This window comes from Struthio camelus, chromosome 4 (genome assembly GCF_040807025.1).
Source record: "Struthio camelus isolate bStrCam1 chromosome 4, bStrCam1.hap1, whole genome shotgun sequence".
NCBI classification, from domain to species: Eukaryota; Metazoa; Chordata; class Aves; order Struthioniformes; family Struthionidae; genus Struthio; species Struthio camelus.
In genome coordinates this window covers 40,358,836-40,385,143 of record NC_090945.1, presented here as the reverse complement: position 1 = coordinate 40,385,143, position 26,308 = coordinate 40,358,836, and the positions used below count along the sequence as shown (strand labels likewise).

Sequence of the window (26,308 nt, the reverse complement as noted above, 5' to 3'; positions counted from 1 at the left end):
CAACAAGACTATGGAATGACTTGACTGGTTAATGCTGATCTGAGGATATCCATATATTGTTACCTGAAAATTCCTGGGAAAAGTGCAAGTCTGAGTTTAGCCATGTTTTAACACTTAATTGCTTTTCTACTGGTAACCATTCTAGTGTTATGGACTCATTTTAACATGGCTGGTACCACTATTGGTTTCATGTATGCCTCTTTATATTTGATAAATCCATCCATCCCTTCTAAACATCGCCACAAAGACTCTTTTGTCTTTACTAGGTTTAGATCTGCAGCTGATCTTCAAAGATATTAGATACAGTTTTTGCTCTCCTCCTCCAGTCTGAGAGAACAAGAAACTTCCAGAGGCAACTCTGCATTCATATGAGCTGAGAATGTGATCACTTCAGCCAGATTTGGCCAACATATTGCCTAATTTTCAAAATGAGACAATAACTTATTTTTATGGTTACTCTTTTTAATTATTTTCTCCCTTTCACTTGTGCTGTGAATTCATTGGAGTTTATAAATAGATTGACTCTTGCTTCCAGAAGCACACTTAATGGTAATTAGACATGCCATAAAAATCCGAATGATTAGGGTGAGATCCTTTTCCAAAGAAACTTTTTTTGTTGGTCTACCATGGAGTGAAATCTGGAAAGATTTTACAGACTATAGAGCTACTTCTGCTGAACAGTGGCATGACAAATATTATTAATTGGTGGAAGAACCTAAATAATTTTTCATCAATACTTCCATAAAAGCATATATATTTGTAAATAGGAATTATCTTTGTGACATTGCAACTCATATAAAAGTTCTATATGTAAGGTTTTTCTTAAGCTTAGTAGATTCTAATAAAAATATTTCAGTTCTGTGTGTGTACGTGTATCCTATTGCAGGCCACAGTCCATAAAACGTTAATCTTTAATAGATAAGTCTGACTCTCTAAAATAATGTTTTGGTGGAAATGGGAGTGAAACCAGTGTCTGAATAAACTGTATAAACAGCTGTAGCCTCTTTTTGTTAAGAGCCAAGCTCAAGCTACCTATCCCATGCAGTTTTACAACACCTATTGCTGTTACACTGTTAAGAAAGATTCCTCAATATATTGTCTGTCCAACCTTGGCCACAGACAGTACTACAGGGACAAGATAATTACTACCACGTAGGCCAGAAACAGTGTGTTAAGTGCATAGGTGCATTTAGACCTATGCAAATAGACAATATGGTCCCAATACCAACCCTCCTCTTCTGCTCTTCGCCCTCTCATGCCATAAGGCTTGCTACAGACCTACAGCTAAGTAAGATGGACTTAAGATGGTCTAGATTTGAGGAGTGACTCTAAATCTTGCTTGGTTTTTATGAGCATCCTCATGAAAATTCTATGTAGTGCCCATCTTTTAAAATAATCTCCCCACAGAATGGCATCAGAAGAGAACTTCATTCTGTCATTATAAAAACAAATCGTGCTAATATAAAATGGATCAGGCAAGAGGGAAGTCAGTTTACTATCCTGAAACCAGGTCAGTGAGAAGGAAGTTTTCATGTAGTAAGATCTCTAGTCATGAGGACAGATTTACCAGGAGCATTATTTAACTTATCTGATTTCACAGAAGACCAAGACTCGTCATTGTACTTAGTTCTTAAAATATTTTAAGTGTTATACTCTCTTAAAAAGAAAAAAGCCATTCATTATTTTCATTCAGAAATCTTTGCTGTCGTATTCAGCTTCTGACTGGTGACAGTTAACATTTGACATCCAGCACTTCATGTTACTTTATAGTAGCCAGACTTTGATGTGCAGATAATACCTTACTTTAATCTGGCATATTAAAATTTTAACTTCAAACCTTCAATTTCAAACAGCTGCTATAGCACTTTAGACCTTTATTTTTTTTTTTCCATTGTGCAAGCTTTTCATAAAACAGACTTCAACTAAGGTGTATAGGAATAAGGAAGAAAGATTAACCTGGCTGGAAATTTGACTAAACACTGAGTTAACAAATTTCAGATCCATCTCGAACTTTTTGATGTGTATAGAATTCTTCAGGCAATGCTATAGCAAACTAGGTAAACAAAATCACAGACCATGGAAGTTCAGTAGACTGATATAATTTATGAAATTGTGCAGAGATGAACTGATTAGATAAGAAAAATATTTACTTTCTTCTACAGTTGTCACATGCTTGGGATGTGCACATTTAGCTCTTGTAGACGGTTTGTCACAAAGTGATTGATACTCCCTGTTAATTGTGGTGCTGGATTAGATTATGAATATATTAATTGTTTTATGAATATATTAATTGTTTTGTTCATTCTGATTTACATGCAAGCATAAGCTTGAGGGCTTGATGTTCCTATCTTGTTTTGCAATTGAACTAGCAGTTCCTTGACTTACTAGAGTTTAAAACATTGATAAACACTTTGGGAACACATTGGAGTTCTTAAGGATAAGATTTTAAATGAAATGTGCATCAAGATGTTGTTGTTTATAAAAGCTGTTTTCTTCTGTATATTAACCTGCTGCTATGCCCTGGAAGATTACAGTTCCTTAATATAAGGCACGATTTCACTTCATTAAAATCGTTATAGTTGTCTTCTGTTCTAAAACTTACAATTCTCATATATAATTACAACTTGAGGATTGACACTCAAGTCATTCCAACTATACTGATTCCAAGTGTAGCTGGGGCAAAATCCTTTCTGTTTTACTTGCTTTAGCAAATAGAGTCCTAGAACTTAATTTCTTCCTTACCTGGAGACATGTGCAAGTGAACTTTGAATTCAGCTTGTTCAAACTACAGTTATCAAATGCAGTTCTGTGCTTGTGAAATTAGTAATTTCACGTTGCGCCTCAAGAAGCTCAAGTGCGGTTGTAGAATCAACCAAAATAGACATCCATAACACTTTCTAAAAAGTGCATGAATAGGCTGGGAAGTAGTAGTCTTCAAATATCCTAGTTATTGTGGTACCTATTAAAGGAGTATTATAGCTGACCTGGGATAAGCCACCAGTGAAACAGCTCTTATTTTCTGATGGGTGGTAGGTTTCCAATACCCATATTAGACAAGAAATCATTAAAAGATATGTTTTTCTCTTGTCACTGAATCTTAAACTGAAGTCATATTAGCTACTCTGACATTGTTTTAAAACATTGGACTAACAAAAAAGTGAATCTGAGTTTTCATTTCAATAGACTGACAGATGGTAGTACGTACAAATTTGGCTTTCAGCTTAAGGATGTCAAAATTTGCTTCTGCTAGAAGGAGCAGTGCTGTCCTTCCTTGTTCCCCTGGTGATGTATTACTGCTGCCTCCCTGGTAAGTGCACTAGCACTTGAACAGATCAAGGAAATGTTTCCTAACTGAAGTTACTTAGTTTTCATTTGGATCAGTTCCTTGACTGCATGGCCACACAGCAAGGCCATGGGAATGGATGGCCAGGAGTGGTGTCCATGTAGGGAAGTGAGATGTCCATTTCTGGAACAGTACGTATTCTCTTGGATCCCCTCAAGCACGTGAAACTGTGTATTCAGACTAAGAGTCTGACTTCATATTATATGGTTTGCATGCAGCCCAAAATCGTAGGGGAGTTATGCAAAAAGTGTTTTAAGTAATCATTCCACCCCAAATTTGTGTTTTCCGAAGTAGTTGTAGTACACTAAAGAATATTCTAGATGGTTTGGGGAGAGTTAAAATTAAAAAAAAATAAATTGACAAATCTGACTAAATACCAATCTGTTACTCTGATGTGATTCTAAGCAACACTAAAGATAAGACTATTGTAAAAAGCAGTATCCCTAGGATTTGTACTGGATTTCAAACTGAACTAGCTTTTGATGTGATGCTGTGATTGAGAAAACATATATAACTTTTGCATATGTAAGTAGTGGAATATCAAATAATGTTAAAGGAGTACATCTCTGTGCAGCATAGCCAAGATCCTTATTTTAATACCATAGATAGTTCTGTTGTGTAGTTTTAAATTGTTGATCGTGGGAAGCATATCTGAAACTAGGGAATGATTTGAGTGTGACAAATCTCATTTTTCATTTTGTAACTCTGAAGTTTATTCAGATCATCTAATGTAAGCCTTCTTGAGCTTGATCAGAAGATTTCTGATGTTAAAGATAGGCAGAAAAAATGTCAGGAGACCCAGTGCTAAAAGCTTGAGCTTCGTGTGTAAACCAAGACATAATAAATTATATGTGAATAAATAACTCAACATGTGAAATAAGGTGACCCTATGCAGCACTGACAAATAAAGTCTAAATCAGTATGCACATAGGTTTCTGAAGACTACAACACCGCATGAAATCATTTTAGTGGAATAAGCTGTGACTGTGATGCTCCTCAGCACTCTGCTGTTCCTCCTCTTCAAGAACCCCTTTCAAAGTAGATTAGCAAAAGGGTCTTCTGAAAGAGGTCTTACTTAAAATAGACTACTGCCTATGCCATGGGCCATAGGTCTTCTACGGCCACTCTAATATGCCTTTATGATCTTACAGTGGAAAAATAGAAAAGCCAGAGCAAAATGAGGAGCTGATGAATTTTCTACTAATGTGAGAAAATTGTTCACCCACCTTCCAGGAAGTCACTGATGTGAATAAAGTCACCTATGATCAGGTAGTCTCACAGCATTTACAATTAACTCAAAAATGGTATATATCTGAACTATCTAAAGTGAGAGAGAATGGAAAAAGAGTTAGCACTCTTACTGAAGCTAGAAATTTTATCCAATTCTACAAAAATTCTCATCTTTTATTCTAAATATTGTCATTATGGTCTATCAGAAAGTCCTTGACATTCATGTATACATATAAGCTCAATAACAAGCAGAATTAGCGATCCATGTTAACGGGAGGAGCGTGAAAAGTATTATTTCTCCCTATGGCTGTTTTAAATATATAAAACCTTTTCCTTTTTCTCCTTGCAGAAAGAAAGACTATTTTTTGTATCTGTGCTTATATTTTCTATCCGAATTGATTCTAGAGATATAAGTCCTCTCCTGGAAGAGTGCCTGGTTGCATGGTTCAAACTGGCATGCAAAGATACTAGAAATAAGGGTGGTCCAAGTTTGCCGAATTTGGTGTCAATTTAAGACACCTCTAGTTCGGTAACAGTTGTGTATACATCTTTATAGAGCAATATTGCTATTGCATGAGCACTTTCTGCCAGATCATCTTCTGGGAATCAAATTTTTATGAGGTGAATTCGCAAAAATTCCATTTTAAATAAATAGAGTAATGCCAGCTAAAATTTTTTTCTATAGTGGTTAATAAAGATATATTTTTTTCCTCTGAATTTGGGAGTATAGTGTAGTCTAATTCTGAAAATATATAAATAGCTCCCTAAAAATTTCTTTATAGTACTTTGTTTCTCTTGCCTTTCTGACATGAGGATATGACAGAGGTACAGTTTCTGTATATGTAGTGCAATTCCAAGCCAGCTTTATTCTGGCTTGAGGAGTTTCACGTAGCAATGATATTTCTGTACCAAGAGTTTGGCACAAGCTTTACATGTTTGCTTTGGACCGTCTCCACTTTGCAAATGAACAGAATGCCACATTGACTTTGTTTTTATAGTTGCTCTTGCTCTATAGTTAAAACTTGGTTATTTACTTGTGCTGTAGTCACACCTTCAATTGTAGTGCACAAAACTCTTACATCTTCTGTTTTTCTTTAGTGTCTCCTCTTACTTTATTTGTTCACAGTAATTTTCTGAGTGAAAATGTTAACCATCTTGAAGAGTTATAGTTGACTTACTATCATTATAGTGCTTCACTGTGGAAAGATTTAAAAAAATCCACATAAAAACAAAACAAATAGAAAGAGCAAGGCAAAACAGTTTTCAAGACTGGCATTTCTAAAGATTAGAATAGTATCTTTTATTTTTCCTCTTGAAATGTGATCAGGATTGCATTTTTTTGTTCTGAATAATATCTAAAATGATGTGTAGCTAGATAAGACATATCACATATGTAGAATGTATTTATTCAGGCGGAATTCCACATGGACCATGGATAATCTTTTCCCAAATGTTTGATAGCATCTGTTCTTAACAAGTGCTGCACAATACAAATTGAAGGAACCACAAAAAAAGAGGTGTAATAAAATCATGCATTGATTTTCAACAAAGTCAAACTTAAGATCAAAAGTGAAATTTTCATATGGGTCAGATTTTAAGGAATTTTTTGTAAAGGACATAATTTGCATGCATTTATAAGGGTAGGAGGAATAATACCTAGATTTGGAAAACAAGATACAAGGAAATTTTAAGATATATCATTGAGACTAAAGCTCTTAACCAAGATGAAAAGACGTTTTGATTTGTTACATGGTTTTGTTGAAGTTATCTTCCTGGACTTGTAACCATTCTGTGACATGCACTATCTGGAAAATGGCAATAATACTGCTTGATTCCCCTGTGCCTTCCCACGTCGCTCAGAAGATATGTTTTTTGAAGACAGGCTGATACTGTGTGGGTATTTATGTGGTCTCTAGTACTGACAAAAACAATCTTGGATATAGTTTTTAAGTGCTATCTTAACAAAATTGGGAACAAATTGAAAGTATGGGGTTCCAGTGCGTGGGTGTGTATGAGATGTTTTTCACTTGTATCCATTGTTGTCATAGATACTGTTTTTGATGAATATTTTTTGGTTAATGTTTGTTTACCTCTAATTAAGAACATTTTTTTAAAGCTTTGCTGAATCAGTTTCCTATAGGAAAAAGAATCCTGTTTTGAGTGGAAGAAACGGGAGGGATACATATGTGAAAATATTCACCAACTTTTTTCCATCCAAACCTTCAAAATACATAAGATTTTTTTAAAAAAATTGTCTTTCTGAAGTAAATTATTTAATAAATAACTTTGTTATCTCTTATTAAGTATAAATATATCAAGTTGGACAGCTCTTTTCTGTTTTACTCTCTCTTCCTATTTGCTGGTCTCTTTCAGCATTAACTCTTACTGCATTTCTTTTCTAGTGACAGCATGTTTTATGTATATTTATCTGTACTTTTCCAAGGAGACTTGCAACTCCTCCTCTCCCAGATTATTTTAGTCTTATATTTGTTAGTACCTGGGTGAGTAGCTTTCACAGGTCTGTCCCTTTGGGTTTCATTGTCATTGATGACTACTCTTTTTGCCTGTTTGTTATGATGTAAGATTGAACCTGTTGCTGATCTCTGGTCTCCTGCAAGATACATCTGGAAAATGGATCCATTACTGTGTACTGTTAGTTTTTGTTTATACTCCATCTGCTAGTTTTCAGTGCAAATATTAGCATATTTATTCAAATTATTTTGAATAAAGGGAATTGTGAGCGCCCAATATGTAAAACACTGAGTCCCCTTTCTCAAGGGAAGAGAAAATAAGATACAGAACACATCCACAAAATTTTGTAGTACGTTAATTCCGTGGCATCTAGAAGAAAAGAAAAATATTAAAAGAGGTTTTGTTGTAGGAAAATGAGGATGTGGTGATGCCCTCATGCTGCTGATGGATGAAGGTCAGGTATTTAGGCTGCTCATATCTGACATCCGCCTTTGACACTGTTGATCAAGGAGCTGTTTATATCTGCTGATCCTTGAAAGTGGAGAGGGAAGGGCTCAGTCAGGTTGGTGGGGATCTTCCCCCCCTCCCCTTGCTCTCTTCCCCCCACCCTCCCCTGAGAGAGAGGTATAAACAGCTGTTCTTTTGCTGTGCATAGGAAAAATATCTTTATTTCTCTCAGTCACCCCCAGCTGGTGCAGTTTGGATGATTCTTCCAGTGTTTTATGTGGTAGTTGAATGTAGGTCAGAGTTATATATCTAGCTATTATCCATACCATATAAGAACAATGAAATATTCTTGAGAAGAAGAATATTTTTTCGGAAGAAGAAACAATAAAAATTTGCTGAAGGTTAGTTTCTGCTTCCACAATAGCCTGATGTGCTTGGTTCTCATAGCACAAACCTGAAATACAGTAGCTTCTCAGTAATTTTTTCCCTGTATAGTTGGAAAGGAATCTCTTTTATATCCAGTAGGTATTTTTGTTTAAATATGTACGTTTTACAATTATCGATACCTTTTATCACCCTAGAGCAGACAGTTGTAACGTGCATTTCTGTATAGTAGTGCACTTACAGATAAATCTATTCTTGCTGGAATTAACTGTAATATAGTTGCCCCAGGGCACTAAGACTCCCGGGGCACTTCCTGCTGGAAGTATTGCATCTTTGCCTCCCGATTTGCACCTCCAGCACAACTCACAATTCTGGTTTAATTCACTAAATATCTAAATAGTTTTGGGTGGGGAAAAGGGGGCAGAATTTTCTTAACTGATGCCTTATCTGGCTGAGATGATTCAGGTCACTCAAGCAAGCAGTTTTCTAGTTTAATGGAAGAGGGTGGAGCTAGGGAACAGTCATTGACTAGAAGATGCATGTTCTGTGGTGTTTGCTGACCCTGTAATATTATTATTAGGAAAAAAATGAGGGAAGAATAAATGTGGAATAAATATTGTCAAGCTGGTACTTTGATATTTGTTTTTATTCTTAAGGGGGAAAAGAGATCACTAAAATAGGTTTCACTTCTAATTGTTGCGTTGTAGAGCTCTTTGTTAATTTTTCAATAACTGGAATGTGTATTTACTACACGAATATATAACATATTGACAATCCTATTTATTTCAGGACAGTTATTGGCTCACGGCTGAAAAAAACAAATGATGTTATTATCAGTCCATTATGAAATAATTATTCCAGATGTATTAAGTATTTAATACAAGTGAAATTCCTTTTGTATTCAAGTCAGTGGGAGCTTTAATATTGATGCCAGGGCAGCTAAGACTTTACCTGTGGACATTTGACTTAAATGTTTTTGAAACACTCTAGAATAATTGGATCTTAGAATATGCGTTAACAGTAGAAAGTTACCTCATCTAACATTTAACAAAAGAAATTCTTTAACTTGGCTAAAATACAGTGTTTATCTAATTTTAAAAAATGCTGAGAAGTTCAGGACCAAGATGACTTTCAAAATAATTTGGTCTGAAATCAGATCTTAATAGAGTTTACTTTTACTGCAGAAAGATTTACTATGCATGAAAAAACCCTGCTTAATTGCCATCCTCTTCTCTGAGCAGAAGCCAGAGTACTAGGCAAAGGGCTGGCAGAATACTTGGAAGGTTATAACGTATAAACTCATTTTTATTTCTTGATGCAATTTGGAGTCAAAAAAAGTTTGCTGGTATGATGAGTCATAATTATCTTCTACAAGATATTAAGTCATGCAGCTGTTTAGAAACTTTATTAAATCTGTTACTACAGTTTCATGCTCTATTCTCTGAAGGCTTTTTTTTCTTTTTGACTTTTCCCCCCCTTCCTTATTCTTCCTTTTTTTTTTTTTCCCATTCCAGCTGGGTCAACTGCCAGAACTCATGGTTCCTGAAGATCAGTTAGAAAGCTTGTGCTTGTTTGCTCACTTCGTCTGTGCTCAGTCCTTTACATAATGGGAAGCTTAAGGAGAAAGACCTTTAGCTAGCGGCTAATGTATGGTATTCGCTGGTCTGCTTGAGGCAGCAGCAGAAGTTTGAACCTAAAATGGTAACTGAAGAACAAAAAGAAATACAATAAGTTGTAGACTTTAAACAAAAAAAAATCCTCTACAGATTCATTGGAAGTTTTGTGACCGGGAATTTTTTTGCATGCCGTTTCAAGTGTGTTAGGTACTTATGTATCAGAGGGAGCAGTACTCTAAAAAAAGATGTAGTATTTCTCCTGTGTATGTCTTATTTGTTATTTAATATCTACCTTTTAGAGTTTACTTGTTATATTTGCTAATGTAGGTAACAAATACCTGTATAAATTAGCAGATTTCTAGACAGAATGTGAGTTTACCATATTGTTATAGTTGTCAGATCATATATTTGTGTGTGTGTACGCATGTATGTGTATGATATGTTATGCGCACATCTCACTTTATACATTTACTAGTAATACTTGGAGAATCACATCAAGATTTCAAATAGATAGCTATGTCAAAGCACAGAGGTGACTCAAAATGGAAAAACCACAGAAGGGTACATTTGTCTCAGAGATTTAACCCAGAAAAGCCACAAACCGTGTTATTTATGAAAGCTATCTCAGGAGATAGAGCAAGTCTTTATGAATTTTCATTTGCTCAGTACTTGAAAAGGTGATGATGAAAACAAACCCAATGTGCTTCAAAGGCATCTCTTTTCATACTTGAGGAGTTATGGTTTGGAAGAACAGACTGTTAGGTAGCTTGAAAATTAAAAACTGCCAGGCTGAAAGCTCAGTATCTTGTTGGTGGCAGGTAATGAGCAGAGGTTGAAGAAGCTGAGCTTGTCTAGTGTCTGCTGTAGAGGGAGCAAAGAGGCAGTCTAACAACATGCCCACAAATGCTTGAAGAGTAGTTACAAATGTGACAAAGTTGAACTCCTCTTGATGGTAGCAAGCAGTATATTTTGTGTGTGTGTGTATGTATATTAAAAAAAAAAAAAAAAAAAAAAAAGCCCGTGGCCAGAAATTGCAGCTTGGAAGATTCAGGTTGGACATTGGAGAATATTTCTTCACTGGGATTATAGTGCAGCAGTGGAGCAGGCTATCCAAAGACGCTGTGGAATTTCTATCCTTGTTTTTCAAGACTTGACTAGAAAATGCCATTACTGACCTCATGTAGTGTTGGCAGTAATTCTAATCCAAGCAGGAGGTTGGACTGAAGATCTCCAGAAGTCCCTTCTAAGCAGCATGTGTATGATATCAAGTGTTCTTGCCATGATACCTGTTCCTCATGTGAACTGAGCTGTTGGCAGTAGCAGATCATTTTCCACTTTTTCCTTTGTGCCTGGCGGAAGACTTGAATATCATTTGAAATGATACATTCAGATAATGATTATGAAGTGCCTGGAGATTATGAAGTGCCTAGGACTGAACCAAAGCTAAAGGTCAGGAAAAGGTATCCTTGTATTCCTTTAGCTATTATTTGTGAAAATAAACTTGCTGCTTTTTGAAAGTCTGGTAAAAAAAAGGAAGAAATAGCATGTTACATCTCAAGTAGAATTTTCTTCTACAAAGTCTCAGTTTCTGAATGTATTTGGAGTGTTGTAAAAACTATATGGGAATGTTGTTGGGAAATCCTTTGATGTTTACTTATAAAACAAACCTGCAACCCTCCAAAGTTTTATAATTGTGAACAAATAGTTATCGTCACCTTTTGTTTTAAGGCAGAGGCCTTGCACATACTACAACATTACTGTCTATCAGAAAAAGCTCTATTATTAATCCATAAACATTTAAAGTTTGAAAACTTTCTCGGTGTTTAAACATGACTTTCTTTTTTAAGCAGTGGTAGCCTTATACTGCCATTTCTGAAAGCCTAAAATGTCATGATTTTCACAATTAAGGGCTATTGAATGAAATACTGCTAATCATGCATGAGTAGCAGTATTCTCATCATGTTTTATATACAACAAGTTATGATGTGAAAGGTTCAGTAAGAAGTTTTTAAAAATGGTTTTTACTGGTACTGGGCGCATCTCAAGTGAATGAATCTGCCCTCATGGTGGCAGCCGGTTACCCAGGCCATTCTTCTGCTCCTTGATGCTCTCTTCTCTTCTCCAGCTCTTCTCCTGTCTCCAGACTGATACTTGATGCATCTTATTTTTACTTGTGACCCTCACTGAAATGTAATGATTATAATGTACTAAGAAGAGGTATTTGCTATCTTCAAAAAGTGTCAGCACTGATCTTTGTGAAATGTATTGTGCCCATGGGGGAAGAGACCTACTTTGAAGTAGACAGGAATGAGCTTGTCTCGTTAGTGGGTTGAATTTCAGTTTACAGTGGCATCTGCTGATCTGGGTTGTGATACTGTGGTTTTTCGTCTGTGTTAGGATTTCCATGAGAGAGTTAGGGTATGGTAGGGCTGTCAGAATGCTTGGAATCTTGTAATTTTCAGGGGCAGACTTTCTACATTGATAGATATATAAATCTGGTGATAGTATCTTGTACCACATCAAAGAAAACTGCCGCAACTCATTCTTCAACTTCAGACTGTGTAAGTTTGTGCTGTCCTTTCCTAATGAGCATTGCCATATTGTCTCCCGAGGTTGTCTTAGGGATCTTTCCCGTCTAGTGTTCTCAGTTTCTAGAACTTTCTGCCGAGGTGATTCCTCTTGCCTGTTTTTGCTGAAGCTCCTTCCTAAAGCCACAAATGCGTTGTTCTGGTTCTTGTCTGTCCCCGTTTACCTTGTCCGCTAATGCACCCGGCTGAGATGGTGCCTGGCCTGCCTCAATCCTTGCCTAAGTTGATTCTCCAGAGTTGTTCAGTGCTGTCCATAGGATCATAATCTGTTTTGCTTGGATACAAAATAGAACATGGATGCTTGATGGAGCATGGCAGCAAGAATTGATGTATATAGCTTTGGAGTTACAGCTGACCACTGTAAACCTGACTGAACTTAATTGATCTCAGTTAGATTTAAAAGGGAGTAACAAGTTCCTAAAATAAAGGCAGAAATTGTAAACTCGTTTCATAAAGAAGAGAGACTATTTGTGCTCCTGGCACACAGTTTGGTCAAAAGAAACTCTTGGAACGTGCATGAACGGCCACTTCATGTCGCTAGGAAAAGGCTATTTTTTTCGTGGTATGATTGTACAATTTGTTTATGTATACTGGATGAAAAGGAATATTGCTGCTTATCTGAAGACAAATAACAAGCTTCATTCTCTAGTGACAGCAATTACTTGCTTTTGTAGTCATACAAAATAATGCTTTTGAAAGAGAAGAAATTCCACTGTGCAAAAAGCAAATATTTGAAATGGAGCAAGTAATGTGTGTGAGAATTTGATATGTTCATGGAGCAATGTTGTATGCTAAAGTAAATGGGTATTTTTTTCTTTACAAAGGGAAGAGATGGAGATACTGGAGATGCTGAAAGTTCTGTTCACTAAATTGCCCTAAGCCTCTTCTTTCATTTGTCCCTTTTTAGTGACTTCTCATTTGATATGCCTGGACTTTTTACAGTCCCCACTTGATGTGCTGTTATCGCTGTCCTGATGACACCAAAGAAGACCAAGATATTTTGCATGATATCTTGTAACACGATTTCTAATCTTGTGTGTACTTTAAAGGCAAAAAGAACCACTAAATATAGTGTCGTCATGTCAGACACTACACTCTGACATGTTTGTCTGAAACAGTGCTCCTTTACATACTTTGGAAGTAATGCTCTGGTGTAGTAATCTCTGGGAATGTCGTTTTTATTATTGTTGGCTCTTGTGTTAGTGTGGAGCGCTCAGCTGACGTACTATGCATTACAGAAGAATGCTTATGACTCAGCTGACAAAAACCCCATGAAATGTCTAAATTAAGAATCTCCTCCTTTTGCAGCCTTTTTTTGTGCTTTCTCTTATTACTGCATGCTGTCCTCTCTTATTTCTACACAAGACTGTCAGTCCTCTGCAGCTGTGTGTGGATGCTGGCAAAACCACACTTCATAAGTTTTATGTAAGCAGAAATTCCACTTAAGATGTACCACTTTCATACCACAAATTGAAGGCAAGAGTCTGTCAGACTTTGAATTACATTCAAGAACGGATTAATTCTTTTAAATTTGCAATCCTGTGTCTATGGCCTTCTCTTGTGTTACATGCATTTAGCTGTCAGCCTTTATATGTGGCTAAAATAAGGTTACAATTGTGTATTTTCATTGTAAACCAAAGAATAGGCATCTTACATAGCTTCAAATGTGTGTTCCATCATAATGCTGTTTTTAAAGCAAACAGGAAAAAAAGATAAAAAAAACTAATTGCAAAAGAAAGTGAATAGCTGAAAACAAAATAATGAATAACTCTGCAGTACAAAACTACAAGCTTATTTAGTTACTAAAATTATGAAGAGGTAACTCTGAGGACTCTTATTATTTGCTGACTGAAATGTCAGACCTGATTGTGTACAGGGTCTCAGAAAAAAATAAAAGACAATAGAAGTCTTGTGCTGTAGCATGAGGAGTTTTTTTCATTTGATGTGCTTAGGGACTTAAGTTTTGTAGACTACAGATCTTGCTATTGTATGCCACAATGTTAAAACGTATCTAGATCAAAGATAGTTGGTTTATTTCTTTTGACTTTATTTGCTGTCGCGTGCTAAGACATTCATTTGATTTTTACATTTATTTGATAGTCTAACAGTGCTGAGGAAGTTTGAGGAATCCCTACTATTGGGACTAATCAGTAAATACCTAATTTCATGCACTTAGTGACTTTCTAATAGAATGTCCCAGATTCTTTCCTGTATCAAGACAATTTTGTTCTGATGCAGCTGTTAGGGAGGACGCAGTCATGAAAATCCTCATCACGGGACCCAGTGCAGGAGAATCTCCATGAAGGAGAGACTAATTTAAGTTCATCTCCCCTGTATTAGGTGTGATCAGACCTCTCTCTGTACCTTGGTGATCTCTGTGCACTTTCCACTAGTAAAGAACTGAAACAATTGGCAGCCTGCATAATATAGTCCCTTGGGCTCCTGGACTTCTCTGAGGAGACCAGTCTTACATTTCAGTGTTTGAGTCTAAGGGACTACACAGTCTCATCTCTCTAATCTCCACTTGAACTTGTGCTCTACTTCTTGAACAGCAGTTGAGGCTTAGGTCTGAATAATTTTTTTGCCAGCAAAATAATATTTATCACTTTCTGGTCTGTTGTTGTTATAAATATTTTCAAGGCAGAAATGCCTTGCAGGAGGAAGAAAGAGGAACAAAACAAAAATGTCTTTATGTGTGCATACTATACAACCACTTCCAGGAAAAATAAAAGAAATTGATGCATCTGTTTTTTCTCTTTCCTATAGGAGTGCAAGATCCTCAACATGAAAAGATAATTACGGTGACTACTAATGGAAGTATTCACAGCCCCAAGTTCCCACACACATACCCACGCAATACCGTGCTAGTGTGGAGATTAGTAGCGGTAGATGAAAATGTATGGATACAGCTTACTTTTGATGAGAGATTTGGGCTTGAGGACCCAGAAGATGACATTTGCAAGTAAGTTACTTTTCCTTTAACTTGTGAAACTTCTGAAAGGGAGATGCAGATGGTGGAAAAATAACATTGCTCAGGTTTTGCAAAAATGTGGCACCTGTGTGTCAACATATTCATACGATACGTCTTTTAAACTGTTAGTTTCCAATTTTCTTTTCTAGTGCTAGAAAATAATTTCATAGTTGAAACCTTGGGAGTCCCTCCGTTTTCCTGCTGCATTCAGGACGTGGCCGTAGGTACAGGATGATACAAAAATGTAAAAATGTTTAATCTTCCTCTGCCCTCCCCCCCAATAGTTTTGACATATGGGAAAACATCTTTAATGACCTTGCCAGAGTGTTAGAGGAATGAATGTTTGATGCTACAGAGAAAATTTGGGTAAGCGTGTTACCTGAACTGGAATTCAGGTCAAGACACAGAGTACAACATCCCTGTTCAAACCAAACTATGGTACAATCTTTCAATGACCTGTAATGACCAAGTTTTCAACTTTCTGTGAAAAACAGCTCTTGCAGTAGAGCTTAACTTTACATTCTTCAGTGGCATTGTTGTTTTTTTCATGAGGCTTCAATAAGTATTCTGTCTGTTAAATCACCGGCCCAGTTTTCTATAGAATCCATACTTCCTTCCTGTGATTAGCATCTGAATGCTGCTCGGGAGAGAAACAAGACTGTGACATAATAGGCATCAGGATGGATGTAGTTCTGAACTAAGCAAACTGAGTCATCTTCTTGTGGGTATTGTGTGACAATAGGGGCTGACATTGTTTACCCTTCCTGTGAAAGGGGAGTGATGCTGAATTCATGTCCTATATCTCTACCATCATAGCAACATGTCCTAAAAAACCCTATGTGTGAATACTGGTACGTTTTCTGGGCTCTTTTCAGTAAGTTAAGTAACAAATAAAATATGTTATTTGAGTAGCACATCCTGCCTTGATGTGTGGCTGGACAGGTATTTCACGCAAGACTTTTTGTTTTGGTTTGGTTTTGTTTTACTTTGTGTACTCATTTGATTTGATGCTTGCTTTCAGTTACTCTGATTTATTGATCTTTGGTTGTTTTTATGTCTCCTTGTAACATTTTTCAGTTAGAAATTGGAATTTCTTAGAGGTTACTTTTGCACTTACCCTGAGGGCTGAGGTTCATAATAGATACGCAAGTATCTTTATATCATACTTCCGAAGGGAGTAATTGTCAAGGCCCTGTCAAACATAATAAAATACGAAGTACTATACAGCTTATGTTTGCTCAAATGGGTGCACTCCCTTTGCACAACAAATCTTTTCTTGGAAAGAAAACCTAGCTTACTTTTTCTTTTCTTTGCATATGGCAGACTGAAGTGGCAAGTGAAAGAAAATCCAGGTAGGGTGCCTCATTCATCCACTTGCAAAGAAAAAGTAAGATAAGTTAAAATATTTCTAATTGTATAACTTGAATAGTATTTTAATGGGAGTACATTTATTTTAAGTAAACAAGGTGCTGAATACAAAAATCCTAATCAAATTTAAAAGAAAAAAAAAGTCCATTTACTTCACTCACTCACAATCTTTTCGTGCTTATATTTGTACATGGAAGCCAGGAAGTTGTATGCAGGCAATTCTTGATATGTTTTGTGTACTTTTGAGGACACACTTTGGGTTTTTTGGCTTGGAGGATATGACCCTCTGAGAAAGTGAGGGATGTAGTTGTTGCTAGCTGTTTCTAGAAGTGCAGAGAGTTTTAATTGTGTAAAACCATTCTACAGAGGCCAAGTAATTTACTGAGTTATCAGAATAATATCTTTTTATAACACTAAGGTTTAGTATTTCTTAGATCTTCTAGTTCTTAAGAAAATTATTCCATCTTCTTTCCGGTACCCTCTGTAGAAAATCTAAGGGTTTTTATTGACTGGATCCCATACTATTTATCACTTTGCTCTATTTCTGCCATCTCAAAGTGCACAAGTCAGTATTGTTGCCACAGAGTGCATGGCAGTTTCTCCGTAGTCAAATTTATATGACAGAGGACAGAATGAGATATGACATGAAATTAAATGTAGTGTTGCTAGCTTAACCGTAGGATAAGCACAGCTAATGGTGACCTGACACTTTACTTCTAATCTATGGCTCAAACTAGGTGAAAACTTCAGCCTGGTCACAATACACATTCTTAGCAACAGTGTGCAATTTCTGTGAGGATATCTTCCTCTCACATCTAAAGTATATAACAGGACCTGATGAGTTACCTGCAGTGATCATTGTCACATTTTTTCAGTTTCTCCACCTCCCTCTTAAACTACATGTTTTGTGCATTGCAAGAGCCTTCTCTCTAGTCCCCGTAGGCTGTAACACCCTGTAGTGTCGGTTCATTCGACTGATAGTAGAATACACTGGAGTATATTTGTTTAAGGTAATAACAATTTTTACATTTCAGTTATCAAGTATTGCTTGCACATGGGGAAAAATGCAGTCAGCTATATAAGAGACTTTTTGCTTAATGTCATTCTGTAACAGGAAAAAAGTGATGGCAGTGAATAGGAAATGTCTTAGATGCCCACTGAATGCTTTGGCACGTTTTTGTCTCTGTCTGTGGATAGAAGCCAGCATCTGACTGACTAGTTTTACCTACACATGTGAGTTTCTCCAACTTAAATTTTGACATTTCAGTTATTCTGTGAAGTCTTTTATTCTAAAACAGGCACTAAATTTTGCAGATGTCTTGAAGGTACCAATCCCGTCGCTGCTTTAAACACTTCCCTGAATCTGAATCAGATTTATCCTGCGTGGCTTTTTGGCCACTCCATTTTTACTTGTAATTCAACTTGCAATATTTCTAAAGACATTTTTCTTACTGCAGAGTCAATGTTTATGGCTGACCATCTTGAGTCAGCCTTACTCTGAGCAGGTGTTAGCATGCAGGGTCTTACTGAGGCTGCCATGCTAATTCTCATCAGTGTCGCATGCAATTGCTGTACACTCTGTTTTGAAAACAAAGTTTAAATTGTGGGGTTTTGGAACAACCCTCTGACTTCTTGCCTGTATTTCTCCAAGTGACTTTTGTCCTGGTTTTACAGTTGCAATGCGCTTGAAATTTCTGCAGTTCATCTCAACGTTGCTTTGCACGTAGCTATTGACTGCCTTAAGAATAGCTCTACTTAATCTCCACGGGATCCTTTCTATAGGTAAAGTTGTAAGAATTCCACTGTGTCCTTTCAAAAGTGAGTACAAACTCTAATTTGTGTGGAAGCTGTATCCATGTATGCATTTCAGAAGAGATAAAGGTCATTTGGTTGGTGATATGATACATAAATCTCTACAAGATTGCAGTAATTTCAGACTTGCGCACTTTGATTTCAGTTGTGGCTTGGGAAAGAAAAAAGGTTCCAAAGAAAAAACTGTCCACCAAACAAACAAACAGAAAAGGGAAAGGGTGCAGTCTTCTGCCTATTTTGTACAGTATTGTTCAGATGATGGATCTGGCAGTAAATTTTTCCTTACATAAGCTAACAGAGGGGTGCTAGATTTACATTCTGTATGTCCACCCTTTCTGACGGAGAAAAGCAGCAGCTAGGATAGACACTGGATATGACAGGTTATTATTTTTATGATGCTAGCCTTTCTGTGCTCTTTTAATGACTAGGCCATTAGACTTCTCTGTTTGATAGCTGCTTTCATCAGGGAGATGCCTCCTTCACCAGGAGGGGTTATTACTGAATGTATTTCCAATGTTGTTGCTTTCTGTCTCTGCGCATATACAGTGATGAAAGTTTTGGTTAGCCCCTCTGTGTTAGGAAAACACAGATTTAACTTTATTCTGTGAAGAAACAGTTGTCTTTAATCGGGGCTTTGCTGTTGTGATTCGCTTGTTTATTGGAACGTTATATCGCAGAGCTGAAATAGAAGAAGAAGAAGAAGAAGAAGAAAGAGTCTTATATTAGTAATGTATGCCAAACTCGCTGTCTCCTTGTGCACGTACTGCCTACAATTGTTCATCTTAGTGATGGTGGCAGCTGTTCTTTCTAATTATCAGATGATTATGGTCTGTATGACTTTTATTGTATATAATAAAACGCAGAAATGTGCCACATATCCAAAGTGCAATTACTTTGGATAAGATTATGAGGATAACACACAAGTAAAAGAAGGTGGAACCAACTGGTTATCAAATAATAGATGTCATTTGAACATCATCTTGATTTTAGAATAGCTATACTCATTTCCAACTCTCTTCAATCCTCTAATAATTTGAAGTATGGACTGTAGTCTGTTTGATTTGGGGTTTTTAGCAGCAGCATATGTGAATCTCTTGATGTAGTAAATATATAAATGAAGCATTTAGATATAGCGCTTTGAAAGAATTCCCAAGGCTTGTCTAGCTCATATGTGCAATATATAGAGCTTTTACCCAAAGAAAATCAGTTAATCTGAAGGCAGCTGTCAGTGCTAACATTGGATAAAACCTATGTGAGTAGTACTCTGACTTTTTTTCCCTTCATGTCAAATTATATACTTAACTCTTAATTCCAGGAGTATACCTCCTCGGAGGATACTTAAAATAATGCTCTAAACTCGCTATCTCCCTTTTCCCTAATGCTTTTGTAAGCTACTTTCCTTCGTTTCCTACCCCAGCCCAAGCACTTCCTTTCCGTTCAGGGCTGATCTGCTGCTCTGAAGAGCAAGCCACCACTACTAACTTGTTGAATTTTCAAATATGCACCTCAGTGTCCCCACCACCACCACCACTGGCCCACAAACATTAGAGGAACTCCCTGTTAACAGCTACAGATCTATCGTCATTCTTTCAATTGCTGTTTAAAATCTCCTTTCCCATTTAGCAGCCTTGATGATGACTAACAGGTGATCAAAGATTATCTGTGAATGTTGACCTGAATAGTTCCAGTGTTTTCTTGTATTTTGCCATCTGTTTGCATCCGTTTGTTGTACTGTTGCCCTGACACTATGTTAGTAAACTGTTCGTAGGATAAGCTCTCTTTTTATTTTATGTTAGTGCAGGACCTGGCAGAAGTAAAGTCCATGTGCGTTCTTAAGCGTAATTGTAATAAGTGCAGTAAAGTGAAGTTGGCAGCACATTGTGTTTGTTGATATTCACTTTTTAACCCAGTGTAGCAAACTGTAACTTCACTTGAATTTGAGTTCAGTTGTGAGACAGTCAAGTTTCTGAATTATTGCCAGTCTGTTTAAAATATATAACTACAATGTAACTCTGGGTGTATATAGATACATGTGTGTATGTTTATACACATATAAATGTGTTTATATATGCATGTATATGTAGTAACTACAAAAGTAATAATAGCTATTTATGTATATGTAATAACTGCAACATCTGTAGTTCATGTTTATTTATGTATTTATTTATATTTTTATACATACATATGTATGTTAACTACAGGTTTATGTGTGTCCTGGAAAATATGTGGACTAAATATAATGAAGATAAAAGTATGGATATAGACTCTTTAGGATTAGTAAAATATCCAAATTCTTTGTTAAAAACAAAAACCATAATCCGAATGACTTGAACAGTCATATGTGTTCCTAATGAATATGTGGTTAGGAAATTGTTGATGAGGGTTAAAAAATTCCAAGATTTGGCGCAGTCTGACAAGACTGACACAAGTGAATTAAAAAGAAACTTACAAACACTGTCTTTGTAGTCAGTAGCTATGAAAAAGGGAAATATTTGCTTAGCTGTCTTTTTTGACATAAATTATGTCAAATGCATACTATGCGGTGGTGAGTTATGGTAAACACAATAAAAAGATGAAACATTTTTATGTAGTTTTCTAAAGAGAGCTTTCCCTGTAATATAAATCATGATGAATAACTTAAGGCATGTGAAACTTCCTTTCTTGCAATTAAATCAAATCTGTGTCTAACATGTGGAGTAAAACATGGATATATAGCTGTAGCTCCTACCTGCTACAGTAGAAATGGTAATGGGTATTTCAGTTCTACTCAGCCCCTTGTCATGGAAGCACCTAACCACATCGACGCCATACACACACATGAAAAAAAAATTATGGCATCTTTTTCTTTCAGAACCTACCGGGAAAAAAAATAGTGTTGTTTGTTTTGCTTTGTTCTACTTGGAGCGTACGGTAGAGGCAATATTAATGTATACTCTCAGAAAATACTGATATCAAGCATTGATTCAGAAAAAAATATAAATCTTCATACAAAGTAAGAGTTAGTTCCTTAGCTTTTAATGCCAGTGAGTTCCATATTCAAGGTCTGAGTCCCATGAAAACTATTTTCTGGATACTTGACAGGCTGTTCTTACTGTCTGACAATTTAAATGCATCTGGTAGAACTTTTTTGTTGCAAGAGACTGTGATTACAGAGGGTGAAGTTCTCTCTTGGGCAAGTAAGTACAAGGTTCAAGCTGGCTTTGAGTAACTGGACAAAGACCTTTAAATGAACCCTGTATTTAAAGAGAAACTTCTGTAGAGAATGATCATGTCTACTCATGTAGCTGGGCTGCTGTTTTTTATACTTTTGTTTGTTTGTTTTTCATTGCGGGAGGGGGATGCTGCTGTCATCTCTATTTAAAAATTCAGAAAACAATGAGGGGTCCCTCTCTCCTCTCCCCTCCAAAAACTCAAATTGACCAGACTCTCAAAACAGAGATGAATGTTACAGCAAAGACCAGTCTTTAAAGCTCATTTATTACATCTGTTGTCTTGGAACTCAAACACGTTCAGTTTTAGCCACCCCTTCTTTGAGATGCTACACGTGTAGATGGGTTGGGTTCTGTGTAGATGACTTTCTACTTTTCTATGATATTTCTCTCTCTCATATCACTGGCTATAATGTCAGCAAAAGTAAAATCATATTAATAAAGTACCAGTACTAGTTTATCAAAGCTAGAATTTATTGTACCTCTGTTCTAAGAGTCAGATCCATTTGGACAGCATGAGTTCCATTAATAGCTAGAATTATTAAAAACAAAACAAAACAAAACTGTTCTCTTTCTCAGAACTCAGTAGTCATTCCTCAATACACAATACAGTCTTTTTTTACTTATATGTAAGTGTGTGCATGTAAAGACACACACAAATATATACATATACGTACATACGTATATTATAGATATAGTGCAAAGTTGCTTTTTAACCATTTTATTCAAAAATGGAAAGGGAGTCTTGCGATTTAAATGGCTAGGATGAATTTTAGCTTTCTGGTGCTTTAGATTAGTTGAAATGCTGCTAGGAAAGAATTATTATCAAATAGCTAACTTAAATAAAAATCCTTGGTAGCAACACTGATGTTTTACTGCTACCTGGAAGGTGGCATTTTAGGAGCAGCGTGTAGAAAACTCCACAGAACCTGGGATAAGGCACCGGGTTGAATAATTTTCTGATATCTGTGGTATTCTTTTTTAATTGTTCAATGCATTTGATATAAGATAATTGAATAGTGGCACCAGTTCAAGAGAGGTTTAAATGTTGAGTGGATTTAAAGATAGGGTGGGGATGGAAATCAATATTTTTAAGAACTTAGATCACCAGAGTCCTTTGGTTATCTAAGAATAGTTATTTTACAGAAAAGATCATTAATACAAAGGTTATTGCCTTCATATGAGTTCACTTGTAACAATATTATTTGAATTTAATGAACATAGAGGAGATTCAATAGATTCATGCATTCTGTTTTCTAATTTTGTGGAAAAAAAATGCTATTTTCTCACATCAGAAGTAATAAATGGCAAAAAAATTGTGACATCATTTATTTTTGCTAGAGGACACTATAATGGATATTACTTAGCAAGTTATTTAAAATCTATTTTCAAAGCCAAGATGAGTGTCAGGAGAGCAGCCAGTGAAAAGCGTGCAGTTGACATAATCCCGTACTCCTTTTTCACTGCAGAAACTATGTTCATTAACTTAGAAAACATTTCAGGCTCCTTAAAACTCTTTCCTGGTCCTCTCAATCTCAAGCAAGCTGTTTGGATAAAGTAAACTGTGTCCACAGTATCAAAATGTTTTGGTAAACGATCCTAATCCTCATTTATTGCTTCTAAAATTGTTTCACATTACTGTAGCTGGCTCTGTTTGTAATGGTGTAGACTGAAGTTATTTTCTTTGAAAGCGAGTGTGGCGCTTCTGGGTCTTTTTCTGTCTAGGGTACTCTGGGAACAGTCATTATTGATGGAGTTTCCCTCCCACCCCTCAGTACTTTATTACAAGATAGAACTAAATGTGTACTACAAAGGGGCACAAAAACACAGTGAGTCATGGCCTGTGTCCAATGATGTAGACTATTTAGCCACTTACAGTTTCTTGCATGGTTTCTTAAATCCAGATGTCAAGAGTTAAATGCAAATTATAAAGGCAAGCCCAACAGCGTAACCTAAACTTACTCTAAATAGTCTAGATTATACATAATATGCGCTCCCTCCCTCATATTTTCTGGCTACTAGAAATCTGAGTACAGTTAAGCGAGTAGGCCCCCTGTCAGGTTTATAAGCAGCTTTCTCCTGTTTCATCAGCAGGAATAGCAGATACCAGTTCTCCTGTTCCTAGACACAGTTGTGTTTCCTCACCCATTTCTTCATCTTTTCTTTTTTCTTTCCTCCTCTCTTCTTCCTCTCCATTCCCCCACTCCCTCTCACTGTGCTCTGTGGTCACTTTTTTGTGTATTGTCAATGTATTAACAAAGTAAGTTGCTTGAATGAAGCTGTAGTTAGATAGCGTTACCAGCAAATATTGCCAGAGTTGGACAAATTAAATCAGGAACAATTCTGTCTTGCACTTTATGCTGCTGCGCTAGTAAGTACAAAGTAGTAGTGAAATTCGATGCAGTTGACAGTAATCTATTGTCATCTGATCATCAGATCAGAGAAGTGTGAATGAGAAATTGCAAAAAGTGGGATTATTTATCCTGGAAAGTAAAGCTGGTCACATGTGCATGTCTTGAGAGATTTTGTAATGTAAAATGAGTGGCTCTTTTCTGATGATAACATGAGAACAAGGAGACCAGACTATTAGCAACAACGATGAGGAGGTACTATTTCATACCACTCTGATTCATATGCTATGACCGAATTAAAAATAGGTCTGAATAATTTTATCCCCATTAACTTACAGCTAGCTAAACCGAAATGAGAGGCAACTCTTTACTTTTGGCAAAGTACTTTATGCTTAGCTGTAAACTGATCTCCTGCTAGGGTTCGGAACACGTTTCTTATGCCTCATGTGTTGTTATGCTGCTGCTCGCCTACATCATAGTGATTTTTCACTTTCTGTTTAGTAGCAGTTATTAGCCTGGCCTGGAGCAGGATATTGGACTTCACGACAAATGGTCTGTCCTGGATTGGTAAACCATATGAGTGCTAGTCGTAGTAGACAAGAGATCGTATATAATTGTGCTAGTGAACTCTATTCAGTTTACAATGTGACATTTTAGACCAAACACAATCCTTATTTAAAGAATACTAAACACATTTATTCTCCTAATCGGCTTTGGAAATGATTAGCATTCTCTGATACAAGGAAAATAAATATAGGTAGCTTCCAAGAAAGCTAATAATCAAACTTTTAAGAGAAGTTGGGAAGTTATCTTTGTTCCTCTACTTTTAATCTGCACAATTGTGCTGTCTCTATCTGTATCCTAAAATACCTATTCACATGGATTGGAATAATGTATCAATAACTAGAAAAGTCATACCAGTAGAAATTTATAACATAGGCCATCTAGGACTGAATCCTGTGATCTCTGTATTCCTGAATGTACTTATTTACATTCTTTATCCATATGAGTAGTTTAACATATGCTTAAAAAATTATGAGGTTGCTGTCAAAATATGGAATTGTTTTGTTTCAGAGCCTGCAGTAGGCTTACCAGTACCTCTAGTTTAGAATTTCTCATTCTTGTGAAAACGTAGTACCCTTTCCTCCCTGTAAGGCCAAAGGTACCTGTAGAGAATACCTGGTACTCGCGTGCTTAACATGAAGCAGGTGCTTAAGGATTTACTAGTGTGTGCCTAGATAACCAGTCATGGTGATTTATTTCCCAAAGCTCTTTTTGTGCCAGTCTCATCAGGGAAAGGACATGTTTTCAGCAATGCTCAGTTTATCGTTTGGCACTGAAATGACCTGTTGATACAGAGAGGGTTTTTGAGGAGGAAGGGAAAAAGATGCATTTGTTTGGGATTTTTTGAGGATAGTGCTTTAACCGTAGTTCACCAAGTAACAAAAGCTACTACACAAAATGTACATGTCTCAACTTCACATGATGCCTGAAGTTTTCTACAGAGTCACAGAAAATGAAAACATGTTTTCTAGTAGACTGGAGACGGGTTATGCAGCATGTAATTTCTCAAAATCAAGTAAAACAGAGTGCCTATTTCTTTTTCATAAAAACTGTTCAACTGTTTGAAGGCTTGGTTTTAAGCTCTGATGGCTTGGTTTTCCTCTCGTTTGCCATGTTGTAAATGTAAATTCATGATCAAAGTGGCTTGCAGTGAATGAGAGGGGAAAAAAATTGAAATTAAGGGTTTTTTTTTTTTTTTAATGTGTGCTAAATAACAAGGTCAGAGTACTGAAAGAGTTGTGTGGTTGAGTTAGAAGCCTCAGGCCGTTACAAATCAGTATGGGGAAGGTTAAGTAGAGAGAACCATGGCAACCATATAACATTTGTGAATGAATCTGTGTTTCCATGTGGCAGTTTCTAATGTACAGTACTGCATATTCTAAAATAGGTGTATTCAAAGCAGGTTGGCACAGAAACTACGGTCCATATTTGGTGAATGGTAGTTAGAAATGGTCTCTGTTTATACCTTGAATATCTTCATTTCATGGAAAACGTAGACACAGTAAGATAACTTTTTATTTTACCTAATGTATTCATTTGCTATATTGACTGGAAAGGAAATTTATTGCTAGAAGTGATCTTTGTGTATAATTAACCATTGTTTTTGAGTATAAAAAACTGATCTCATCAATGATTTATTCGGATCACGTCTGGGTAGCCCCAGTAAAATGTTTCTGTTAATGACGAGTGGAAAAATTTTGTATGGAAGTTTAACTCTACATTCAGTAGAGTTCTTGCTGGTTCTGCTACAAGGTCAAGATTCTAGCCGAGGTTTTCTCTCCCTTGCTTTCCTCTAGGCAGTTGCCTTTCGGTGCCGTTAGAATTGTTTCTTCTGCAGCGTAAGTTGGGTTATTAACGGCTAACTCTTGCAGATGTGCATGGCCAGTGTTCTGTGGATTTCAGGGACTTGATTATCTACTTATTGATTTAGGGCTGGACTGAATGGACTCATCT

At 36.4% G+C, this 26,308-nt stretch overlaps 1 protein-coding gene across 1 annotated transcript in view; it reads left to right on the top strand.

Annotated features, from left to right (window-relative positions):
• Nucleotides 1-26,308, top strand: part of PDGFC (platelet derived growth factor C) — a 132,337-nt gene that overhangs the window by 63,176 nt on the left and 42,853 nt on the right. The window contains exon 2 of the mRNA XM_068942384.1: nucleotides 14,847-15,042. Coding sequence (XP_068798485.1) covers nucleotides 14,847-15,042 — 196 coding nt within the window. The remainder of the gene's footprint in view (nucleotides 1-14,846; nucleotides 15,043-26,308) is intronic.